Here is an 11,182-nt window from a genome sequence, read left to right as displayed (position 1 = left end):
ATTGCTGATCTTTGATTCAACACCATGGTCGCTTCCCTTTTTGGGAAATCAGGATCGAGCAATGACCGAGGATCCCAACAGCCCTAGTATGACACCCATCAGCACACTTGCGATTTCAGATGAAGAAAAGCTACAGTTCCTCACACAGAAACTACAACACACCCAATGTGAGACTGTGGAGTGGATGGTTCAGATAATCAAACACTGGCTCGGATTTTTGCCTCGCGAATGGCAGGCAAAGAATGCTTTCTACTTTCAAAGTAGAGATATTTTTCTTACATCCAAGACTGGGAGCGGAAAGACACTGCTCATGCTTGCTGCCGTTCTTGCTCGGAAGCTCATGTGGAAGCGTAAAATTGCCTTAGTTATTTATCCAACACAGGCACTGATGGATGACCAGGTTGGTACATGAACAGCGCTCTATGCATAAATTCACATCAATACACAATACAGGAAGCTAAAGCCTGTTCAAAGGGGATACAGTTCTTGACAATCCATGATGAATCTCTGACCCAGGCATCACAAGAAGTTCCACCATGCATACTTTGGACCGAGGCTGCATCCGGAAAGTACGACATTGTTGCATGCGCACCAGAGAGGATCCCAACAAAAACTTTCAAAGAGTTACTTGAAACTGTAACATTCCGGAATCAGCTAGGGTTTTGTGTAATTGACGAAGCACATCTTGTCATACCTTGGGGGAATGGATTTCGAGAGTCCTATAAGATGTTAGGAAGGCTGTGCTCCCTTCTCCCTTCCTATGTCACATTCCTGGCCATGTCCGGTTCCTTGCACCCTAAGACGGCATGACCTAAGACACAAGAAATCTTAGGTTTCATACCACCACACTTCGATGATGTGTCGCTCCCAATTGATCGGACTGACCTCATTTATTGTCCACGTACCCTAAAGTATCCCATCACTGGCACTGAGTTCCCGGACCTAGCGTGGCTTGTTCCAAACACACTTGCATCTCCCAATGACATACCACGGACCCTTATCGCTGTTGGAACTATCGTGATTGCTCAGAACCTAGTAAAATGGTTAAATCAGCAGCTTGGAAGATTTCAAGTGGGAGGGGGAACATCAGCGAGGGTTTACCCCTTTCATTCAATTATCCCACAAGAGGACCAAATCCAAACACTCGCTGACCTTGAGTCTGGATTGGTTTGGATCGTTGTTGCAACGACAGCTGGACAGGTAGGATTAGACATGGCAGTGCGTGATGTCATTGTCCTCGACCTACCAGCAGATTTCAAAGCGATCACACAATGGAATGGACGGGCTGGTCAGGATGGACAAGGGGGACATGCGATCATATATGCTCCTGATGTAGTTCGCATTGAGAATGTTGTGGACTTTGATGGTGACCCTGTAACTGGGAAACGAAAAATGTCGGAGAAAACACTTGCAGCTTGGAAGGAGTACCGGGATGGGTGTTCTCCAGTGATCATCAAATACTATAACCCAGGGCCAATGAGGTGCTGTCGTGAGGTTGTGTGTGCATACTATGGTGAACCCTGCCAGAAACCGGCGAATTGCTGTGAGGCACCTGGCTGCCACCCCGGACCACCTGTTGATCTTGACAAACTGTCCTCCGAGTATGCTAAAAAATTAGCAAAGACTCACGGAACAAGATCAGTCCAGTTGGCAAAGGAGAACAATGACTTACCAAAGTATGAGAGGGAAATGATTGGAATTGGGCTCAAGTGTTTGATGGAATGGAGGGAGGACTTGTGGGCAAGACACAGGGGGGAAGCCAAACTCAGTAACTTGGACCCTCCAAATTTTGTCATTACCGACCACGCACTCAACTTACTTGTGTCAGCGATCCACCAAGCAACATCAGAAAGCCGTACCTTAGACATCTTGGATCAGTGGATGGATATTTCGGAGCTTGACCTCAGTGCGGAAGAGAAGTCATCTCTCATTCCTGTGGTGTGCAATTCATACTGGAATGCAAAGTGCAAACATTCAAGAGCTTGGAAGAAAGCCGAAACAAAGATGCACACTGAAGCATGCAAGCGACCACAGGTACAGGTCACACCAGAGGATGAACAGAGTGGATTTGAGCCCACTAGGGATCCTGTAGTGGAGCTCATGTCAGCTGAAGTATTGGGTCAGAGGCATGTGGCAGGAAAGCGGCAGATCAGACTCACTGCTAAGGCAATTAATGCGGATGTCTATGAAGATGATTAGATCTAGAGTGTAAATAGAAGAGGTATTGGGTTGGACTCACGGCTAAGGTGATCAATGCCAACATTGATGAAGGTATTAGAACCAGAATTAAAATAGATGTCAAGTAGCCTAGCTAGGTTTATTGTGATGTCAAGATACGAGCCAACAGTTTCTCTCCCCCCAACGCAAATCCATCCATACACTTCGTAGTCTGGGAGTGACCAGTGACATAAAGGTGCTGTGACTCCTGGAGATATAACACCCCAAGGCAATTGACGTCTGCCTCGATGTCTGCCTGGGTACGGCCTGGATGAACCTTCGCAAGTCCAATCATGCCCATGAAGCTTTGAAGCAAATCTTTGAGGTCAACAATATTAAGTGAAATGGCTTCCCTGAGAAAGCAAGAGTCGAAGGCATTCTTTCGCCCATTGAAAACTCGCTTCAGCCAAAAATTCAAATGTTCTTGAAGTAAGTCCCATTCGTGAAAGTGGCCAGCCAATCCAGATGGATTAACCGGGTAATTGAGCAGGATTGCTGATCACGTTGCTGTGGGGAGGTGCCACCAGAAGTCCCGAGCTTGTTGAAGCAGCTCATTGCCATAGTTATTGGACCCGACACCGAAAAAATAGAAACGGAGCCACTGAAGCATCAGATTTTGCTGGATGTTGTCATTCAAAAATTTAAAGGGACTTACATGAATAACTTCGAAAGTACGACCAATATCCCCATCATGTACACTCGTGTTAAGCTCATAGAGATGCAGCAAATCACGATAAAGGACAATGTTATTATAAAGTAATGTGTCACCCCAGGATCGTTCATCCAAGGGGGGAGGGTCATTGCCAGCCACTGGGGCAGTGTTTCCCATGGGGTTGCAATCATGGGAAGGGTTGATTTCGTCTGGGTCACCGGTGTTGAGAAATGAGATGCCATCATCAAGCTCAGATGAAGATGGTTGGTGTTAGAATGCGGGGATTCGGACGACTCCGGAATGGAATCGGAGACTTAGCATGGAAGGACCTCGGCCTCAGCGACTCAGGTGGAGCGCTGTGCCATTGCTGGTTGTCCTGGGGGTCCCTAATTTCGGATCTAGCAGAGGGAAAGTCTCTTGGGGGGAATTCCAGTCGATTTCGGACTGAGGTTACAAGTTACTAGGTACATTGTATATAAGGAGGGGTCTGGAATCAAAAGGAACAAGGGTAGGACAAAAGGAGACAAAGGGAGATGGAAAGGGGAACAACACCGAGGGTCAAGTGTTTGACTCAATGGTGTTTCTCAGAGGAATGAAGGGCCAAGGCCCAAGAAGGAAGGAAGGAGGATGGGAGTCGGGAATGGCTAGCTGACTGAATAGAAAAGAAGCAGCAGCCCAAATAGGAATGAGGGAGTATAGCAGAATTGAAATGGACAATGCAATAGTTGCAAGGTCCGGAGTAAGTCCGGAAAGTCCGAACTCGGAGGTTAAACTCCGGAATATTGGCAAACGTAATTAAATGGAATGAGCTAACCAATACAATGGGTATAAGCGGAGGTGGGGTCAAAGTCCGAGGTCGGAGCTAAGACCGGAGGTTCCGGAGACGAGACGTGAACGGGATACCGGAGTGGAGGTCCGGAGTCGGGAGCATAGGTTTTGCGTACTCGTCTGGAAGGTGTCGAGGTTGGGGTCGGACCCGGAATGTTCCGGAGTCGGACCGAAGGTGGTGTCTGAGCCGGAGGTGGGATAACCTCTTGGGAGTCGGCAAGGAGAAGGTGACGGAAGGGAAGTAGGGCTCCGGAAGTCGGAGTTCGGAGTTCCGGGAGCCCGGAGCAGAGGTCGGGATTGTATGGATATGACAGTTGGGGGGGTGTTGAGGGCAATGTGGAAGGAGAAGCTGAATGGGTTCCTCGCATACAAGAGTTAAAGAAGGCCCCTCCAACAGTGGAGTCATGGTGCTGAGCGAAAGTCGTGGCTTCTGTTGTGCCGTATGTTGTGTATATGTTGTGCGTGAGATCTACCAAGTCAGTAAATGAACATTGATAGAGCAGGTAACCTGGCTTGCAATACTCCTGAAGCTCCTCAATGAGGTGCAATCGATTGATACCACCTGACACAACAAGGGGTGTTGTGGCCTTCTCGTGCAAAAAACATCTGTCACAGCGATCAATGACTGATAGCAAACTGATCGATAAACAGTTGAACAGATTATGTACTTACCTAGCATAATGAAGGGTCATGGTTGTTAAGACCAATTCAGCTAGCCGGTAGCAGGGGTAAAATTCGACTTTGTCAGGATTGATGTTCCACCCGAGTGCCTCAGCAGCAGTGCGCAATCCAACATCCCCCTTGCCTACTTTACATGCCCAGTGAGCCTTAAAAATCCCCTTCAGAAACGCCCACTTAAGATGCCACAGTTCTATCACAGGGAGAACCCATTTATGTGTCGTAAACCAGGAGCGACAGAGTGAGGTCTGTTCGAGTAACGTGCGCAAGCGTGCAACTGTTGCTTGGTCCCCTGACACCAGGAACTGCCTTCCCTCCAATTCATCGCAGCTCAGTCCCAGTTGTCGAATGAAGGCATCCAGCACCACATCACGGTTCCCTTGGGTAGATGCTTCATTGTAGCCAGAACACTCCAGCAGGTGGTACTCGGTCTTCTGCAGCTTCATGCAGCACTTTGCATGTTTCACATATTGGAGATTGTCAACATCGTTTTTGAACTTTTGAAGGTGAGGTATGAACTTGAGGAAAATCCATAGGATATTTGTGATTGCAACGTCCTCAAGGTGTAGTGGGTTCACATCGGCCTTGAAGGTGATAGGTTCCTTGCTAGACTCTAACTTTCGGCACTCATACTCCGGTCCATTGAACACATTCTTGTGTCCATCAATTTTGTGTTGCACAATGAGGGTCACCGCTGTTCCACTCTCAAGCCTATTCTGACTGGTAAGATTTGCTCTCCAAGCCCGGTGATATTGATTTATGTTGTCATAGAGGAGATGTATTTGAATTTCCCCAGCCACCAACATACAACCAAGAGCTTTCAGTGTTGCCTTCTTTTCCTGTCCCAGACTGTGTAGCCGTTCAAGAGTGTTGCTGTATGATGTGACAAGGCCCATGTGCCCAAAAGTGGAATGGAGTGACCAATGAGCATTGGTGGTGAAAAGTACGTTTCCGAGCACAGTTTGCATCATGTTTACTTTGACGCAATGGAAGTAGGCCAGAACAAGAATGGAGACAGTGCATCCCTAACCAACTAAGGGTTAGAACCTGGTATGTGAATGCAGTTTCCTGTCAGGGGACGACTCCTGGGTCCCCATGACCCTCCCCTATGGTCCACAGCCTCTGGTCTGGCCAGCCCTATCCAGGGCACAATCCTACTGTGGGTAAGAAGATGAGAAGGAAGCTAACTTCTCATCTTCCCACAGTGGCCCCATATCAGGAAAACTTCCGGGGATACCCGGAAGTCACATGAAGGAGTAGGAACCGGGCCTGGAGCATGCGGCGTGCGGAGCGTGTGTGCATGCGGGAAGCACAGCGGGTGGAAGCGGGTCCGGACGCGGGTCCGGGTCTGGGCTAGTCAGGGTGTGTGCCCTGACATTTCCCAATACACAAACCAGCCAGGGATCCCGCACATTGTTGCTTCCACGACCCCTTGCCCCCTCAATGGCATCTTCACGGGCCTTTGCCAAGTGGGACACATTTGGTCCAATTGCGGCCATTGTAAGAATTGACCACAGCAGCAGGGCCTTTTCCCTCACTATCTCTTGGATTCCAGTGAAGGAGAAGCCAGTCACTTTTGCCCATGTAAGTGCTGTATGTTCACCTGCTTTCAGCATTTCATTGCTTGCTAACCGTGACATCTCTTAATTCACTTCCTTGAGTACTTTCTGAGCGAAGTACTGTTTCAATGACCTTTCAGAACTCTTGCAGCAAAGTCTTGATGCTCATAGAAACTCAACACTTGGATTGGATTGGCGCTGACTAGGAGGCCACCAGGGTGGGGATGAGAAGTGAAGGATGGAAGTGGGTGGTATGTTGGTCGGTCCCTCTTCTCCTTGTCACGGCCAAAGTTGTGCTCAACAATGAGCCTGACAATGTCAACAGGTTGTGTTCCTTGTTTGGTGTTGCCCTTGAGAAAACTGTCGACTTTTTGATGTGCACTCGAAAGTAAGGCCTCCTGTCAGAGACCGGGTTGAGATGAAAGAGTGCCTCCATGACAGAGGGCTTCGGCCCCAGCGACTTATGCCAGGAGCGCTGTGCCTAGTAAACATGTCTGTGCCCTAACTTACTAACTGGCCACCAGAACTGAAGAGGGTAAACTCTAGTCGATTTTATTACTGAAGTGTAACCTATGTACAAGTTGGATATATATATGGTTACAGCGAAGATGGGTCCGCAAATGGCGGAGCCGAGTGGAGCGGAGCTAATGGGGTTAAACATTAGCCGACTGAATATTACCAACGAGTCAGGTTATGGGGTTAACGGAAAGGTAGGCGATAACCCAGAAACGGAAAGGAGGGATAGGCCCAAAGGTAGGCTCTGCAGGGCAGGCGAGTGTATTGCCCAATGGAGGCGGGAGTGCGCTAGCGGACGTCAGAGCTGTCCGGAAGTCTTCAGGGCTCCGTACTTAGGGAGGCATGGGTAATAAATTGAAAGGAGGGGGTGGTGACCATCGAGGGGTACCGAGGGGATTGCGGAATACGGAAGCTCCAAGGTTAGTGGAGAAGGAGCGGAGGTAGAGCGGAGGGATCGGAGGTACCGGAAGTCGTTGGCCGGGGATGGATATGACACCTCCTTCCTATTCTGGGAGTCAAAAATGATATAGAGAAACTTCCCCAAGGACAATCTCTCCTGATGCATGATAGCCATTACGAGATTTATGCCACGGAGCTTTTCGCTGCCAGCTGCATGCACATACTGTTGCTGTGTGGAGCCACAGGTTTTGCACGCCAGGACATAGGTAGGGGTGGAAGGGCAGAATGTGTTGACTCCACGGTCGCTCAAGTCTATCAGAGGCAGACCAGAGGAAACTTGCTTAGAACCTGAGACACCGGTGACTTCTGGAGCCATTCGCGATAGAGGAGGGTTTATTTTCCTAGAATTATCCGAGAAAGCGCGAGATTCTATTGCAGGGCATGAAGGATTGTTGAGGTCACTGAGTGGTGAACGTGGTGACCGGAGCTTCTGAGGAGTGTCAGAAGCTGTCTCAAGTTTGCGTTTAGGGGGTTGACCCAATGATGTACCAGGATTGAGTCGCCTCCGAATGCATGGGGTTTGCTGAGGGAGGCCTCCAAATGCATACATTGAGGTCTGGTTATCCATTGTGTATGTAGACTTTTTCCACCGGAGGGGTAAACAAAGCTCGAGAAAGAGAAATACCATTTTAGGAAATGAATTCAATGAAATAAATACTATGGACATATGCATTACGGGAGTTCCCTTTTATATTAGTTATGTAATAATCTGTTCCTTAATGCAATTTGAAATGGAGGGCTCCTATTGAAGGGGTCAGTCGGGTCCCAGCCTCTATCTATAGAGGCTGGTATCCTGCCTACCATAACATGTGGTGGTCAGCAAGGATCAATGTATCAAAAATGGTAAGCGGAAGAAGGTATCAGCGGTGTTTGCATCAACACCGCATCAGACAAACCAATAAACATGAAGATTTCGTTAATCACAATGATTGGGTATTCCATCGTAAACTACTTGGAGAGGTCGCAACACCTGGAAAACCCCTGGTGTGATACCTTGGGCCCGCGGGTAAATCCTCGACGGATCCTGTATTCCGAGTATCGTGCCTACTACCTGGGACCCCAGGCATACCAGCACGCAGTTACATAGCATGCACAAATGTATCGTCAATACAACATATATCAACACAATAATGTCTATGAGAACCCTGCAATATCACCATGTACTAATTGAGCTGCGACTTGCGACTCTGGCCGCAGTATATAGGGGTTGCACAAAGGATATAAAGACTGGAGACCCTCCGATGGATTGAAAACCTAAACAATTACAAGATGTTTCTGAACTTCGCAACAACTAGCTTCATCGCGACCCTTCTTTCCTTCGCCGCCTCTGTCACGGCCCATCCCACTGCCAATCTCATCCGAGAGCTAAAGGACTCCCCTGGATTGGCTGACAGCAATCAGGGATTCGCTGGTGCGATCCTCAATGAAGTAAGCTATCGCGCCTTAGGCTTAATACTCATATGTGTATAACCCGGGATCTCACCATTCAACCGTGCGCTTCCTCGTACTTGCAGTCCACTAATTATGATCTTGTTACCTCGAACTTTGTTATTCCGGAATTTCGCCCGGCCAATTTGACCGCGGATAGCGTCCAATAACTTGAATGCAGGAGTTGGCCTTCAGTGCACTATTCGTATCTTCGCATTTGTCGGTTTCTCAATTAATCCCAATGGGACTGTTCAAGTCTTTGGTACGTACCTAATGAGGCTGACTTTCGTGCAGTGTGTTGATTACTTATTCGTTACTGTACCTTGACCAGCACAGGCACCCATTCCCCCGGTAGTATCCTTCAATGCCAGGGATATAGCTAGGATAACTGTAGAAGTGTCGGACAACGGATACAACGGAACTGTTGAGAATTTAACCACTGGCCGCGCGGCGAAAGGATACATGCCTTCAGTTATACCTCCTGTCTGTACCGCGGCATCATGGGGTATCGAGGGGCCCAACTCTCAGTCTTTTGTGGGCAGTATCAATTTCTACAACACGTTCGCTCGTCACGATCGCAAACACGGGGGGCTGGAAGTTGGTCCGAGGGGAGCGACCATTCGAAACATCGTTACACCTAACGGGACAAACCTTACTTACACTAACATCACCTCTGCCTCAGAAATAGCCATCTCATATCTCTGAGGTTAATTATTCTGATTGACTGATGGATTCTATTGTTGGCTTGTCTGACACTGATGTTCCAGGAACGGAGCTTGTTAAAACTTCGTTCCCCTTCCCCTCAGTTCCCATTCACGAGATTAGGTTCGTTATGTTACTCGACAAGTCGTGACACTCATCATGTTTCCATTCCAAATTAAGTACGCGTCTGTACAAGTGAACGAGTTACAATCCCAGTTTTTCACCAGTCCGACTGTCTGAGGACGCATCCGTATGGCGATTTACAACTCGCTATAGTCTCTTATGTGTGTATCACGGAATTCGAGCTGAACGGACATGGGACATCCCGAGTTGCGCTACAGAACTGCCACAGATCCCAATACGAATAAAAGAGATGTACCCCGTTTGTGGATGCTGCAGGGGTGCGCGATTCCGTGGTGTACCATTCACCAATGACAACTGATCCGACGTTCCAGTTTGTTGGCACCGTTAGTTAGGCAATATCATAAGGAGTCCTTCAACAGGTACTGAGTTATCTCTAGGCCGGATCGGCGCTCTGTATTCTCCATTTATTCCTAATGACACCACTAGCAAGACTGGGGGCATCTGAGTGGCCGGTGCTGAGCTTTACTGCCATAGGTACTCGTTGTCGGTTCATCACTATGCTACCTTTGATCATTATTGCCTTCAGCTCGTGGATCCAAGTGCTTTCGCCCAAGGTGTGGACGTGAGCGTTGCATTCTGGCAGGAGATTGTCGATGCAAGCCACGTGTGCCCCAGTTCCATTACCAGTAATATATATCAAACCCAAACACCGCCAACTCGTACAACATACTTATCGGGGACTCTTTCCCGTAACTGCTCCGCTAAACCCTATGCCAACTCCAATATTGGCACAATGGCATGTAATAGCGGGATGGTCTCCGCCCCTTTTGGATTCGTCCGAGGCATCGACCCCCGCTAACGACTACTCAGTCCCAAGTGACCCGCAGTTTTTTTCACCCGTGGCATTCTTTTTCTTCAAAAACATACCGAGCTACTTGATGATCTTCTGCTTGCTACGGCATGATATGCACTCGCGCTCAGCTATGTCACCCCATGCATTTGCAATGTCGTGGATCGAAATAACGCTCCGTTGGGGTCCCAGCAGGTAACACGTTCGAGCAAGCGTATTCACACTCATACTGACATGCAGTTCCAGGAACTGGTTTGGTAATCTCCGGGTGCCAAGGAGGCGTCGAAGACGCGATCAGCTCAGCCTTGGCTGGTCCCATCTTGCGGGTCTAGTCGAGGTCGGGGCCATAACGAACACATCACTACAGAACAGCATTCTCAGGGACGCAAACTCGGTAGTTGGATATGTCGAGGATGCCGTTGTAAGTGATGCGAAATATACAATGTCTACTTTCTCCAATGTTTTAATACAGAGCAGGTTATTCCAAGCAGCCCTCGTCCTTTCCACGCTTATCGGTGGGTGACCGTATACAAAAAAACGTCATCCAGGACGTGCAGACGTTGCCACGTACGTGTTCGTTTCATGTATTTTATCGCCCGAAATGCCTCACGCTTGGGAACCTTGTGGCACGTGTGGTAACTGCCCTGTGCGCTATCGTTGGAACCATTCTTTTCGCGTTTCCATACATCATTTCACGTGGCGGATTGACCAATATCGCACCTTCAGGGACTACGGCTCCAATGCTCGCTTCGTGAATCGATGCTCCTAAGCGAGTCAGTGATAGGCGGTGAAATCGGAGATTCGGTCGGATAAGATGAAATGTATTTGTGGGGGGAATCTTGTGTATAAGAATTTGGGTCGCAGGTCCATGCGCAAGTTACGAAGTCGCAAGTTTTGTGTAGCATTCTCGATGTTCATAGCGCCTTCATTCTTTGTTGGAACTGTGGGTGGTATCTTAGATATATATGTCATGAGACTGACAGCGCTAACGCGACTTACCAGCTGGGGAATAAGTGCGGTACGAGGCGTGGGACCGTGAAGAAATCATGACCAGATCGGGTAACATTGCATAGCCGCAAACGTCATCGATCGCTGATATGGCGGTCATGATCGGATTGCAAGCCTTGACTACGGAAATAGGCATGCGCCGGACTTCCGGTATGAAGCAATGTGTGCAAATGATGTTGGTTATATATGACTGCGTGGTAC

The 11,182-nt window shown here is 48.5% G+C and overlaps 5 protein-coding genes across 5 annotated transcripts; 4 read left to right on the top strand and 1 right to left on the bottom strand.

Annotated features, from left to right (window-relative positions):
* Positions 1-543: 543 nt before the first annotated feature.
* On the top strand, positions 544-810 carry EI90DRAFT_2846142 (uncharacterized protein; the record flags this gene model as incomplete). Its single annotated transcript, XM_039053717.1, has 1 exon — positions 544-810. A coding segment is annotated over one exon (267 nt), but the record flags the coding sequence as incomplete, so codon positions are not given.
* Positions 811-1,212: 402 nt separating this feature from the next.
* Positions 1,213-2,199, top strand: EI90DRAFT_3011644 (uncharacterized protein; the record flags this gene model as incomplete). Its single annotated transcript, XM_039056489.1, has 1 exon — positions 1,213-2,199. One exon carries the CDS (start codon positions 1,213-1,215, stop codon positions 2,197-2,199), a length of 987 nt encoding a protein of 328 aa, XP_038922733.1.
* Positions 2,200-2,716: 517 nt separating this feature from the next.
* EI90DRAFT_3011643 (uncharacterized protein) lies at positions 2,717-7,477 on the bottom strand (the record flags this gene model as incomplete). The annotated part of the gene is made up of 8 exons (XM_039056488.1): positions 2,717-2,836; positions 2,873-3,078; positions 4,068-4,166; positions 4,206-4,303; positions 4,370-5,400; positions 5,770-5,978; positions 6,068-6,294; positions 7,074-7,477. 8 exons carry the CDS (start codon positions 7,475-7,477, stop codon positions 2,717-2,719), a joined length of 2,394 nt encoding a protein of 797 aa, XP_038922732.1.
* Positions 7,478-8,121: 644 nt separating this feature from the next.
* Positions 8,122-9,157, top strand: EI90DRAFT_3032110 (uncharacterized protein). The gene is made up of 4 exons (XM_039058366.1): positions 8,122-8,337; positions 8,424-8,498; positions 8,533-8,599; positions 8,669-9,157. Exons 1-4 carry the CDS (start codon positions 8,179-8,181, stop codon positions 9,040-9,042), a joined length of 675 nt encoding a protein of 224 aa, XP_038922731.1. The 5' UTR covers positions 8,122-8,178; the 3' UTR covers positions 9,043-9,157.
* Positions 9,158-9,694: 537 nt separating this feature from the next.
* Positions 9,695-10,905, top strand: EI90DRAFT_3032106 (uncharacterized protein). The gene is made up of 4 exons (XM_039058365.1): positions 9,695-10,168; positions 10,220-10,394; positions 10,446-10,540; positions 10,700-10,905. The coding sequence occupies exons 1-3, from the start codon at positions 9,777-9,779 to the stop codon at positions 10,494-10,496; spliced, it is 618 nt and encodes a 205-aa protein (XP_038922730.1). The 5' UTR covers positions 9,695-9,776; the 3' UTR covers positions 10,497-10,540; positions 10,700-10,905.
* The last annotated feature ends 277 nt before the right edge of the window (positions 10,906-11,182 follow it).

Source organism: Cantharellus anzutake (assembly GCF_015039405.1).
Source record: "Cantharellus anzutake strain C23 chromosome Unknown EI90scaffold_3, whole genome shotgun sequence".
Taxonomy (NCBI): Eukaryota; Fungi; Basidiomycota; class Agaricomycetes; order Cantharellales; family Hydnaceae; genus Cantharellus; species Cantharellus anzutake.
This window is presented reverse-complemented; position numbering and strand designations above follow the sequence as displayed.

Excerpts from the sequence above, each read along its gene's own strand:
- EI90DRAFT_3032106 (XM_039058365.1), top strand. The coding sequence starts at position 9,777 with ATGCAAGCCACGTGTGCCCCAGTTCCATTACCAGTAATATATATCAAA. Across the intron at positions 10,169-10,219 it reads CTCCGTTGGGGTCCCAGCAG|GAACTGGTTTGGTAATCTCC; the intron begins GTAACACGTTCG and ends ATGCAGTTCCAG. Across the intron at positions 10,395-10,445 it reads GATATGTCGAGGATGCCGTT|AGCAGGTTATTCCAAGCAGC; the intron begins GTAAGTGATGCG and ends GTTTTAATACAG.
- EI90DRAFT_3032110 (XM_039058366.1), top strand. The coding sequence starts at position 8,179 with ATGTTTCTGAACTTCGCAACAACTAGCTTCATCGCGACCCTTCTTTCC. Across the intron at positions 8,499-8,532 it reads CCAATTTGACCGCGGATAGC|TGCACTATTCGTATCTTCGC; the intron begins GTCCAATAACTT and ends GTTGGCCTTCAG. Across the intron at positions 8,600-8,668 it reads TGGGACTGTTCAAGTCTTTG|CACAGGCACCCATTCCCCCG; the intron begins GTACGTACCTAA and ends TACCTTGACCAG.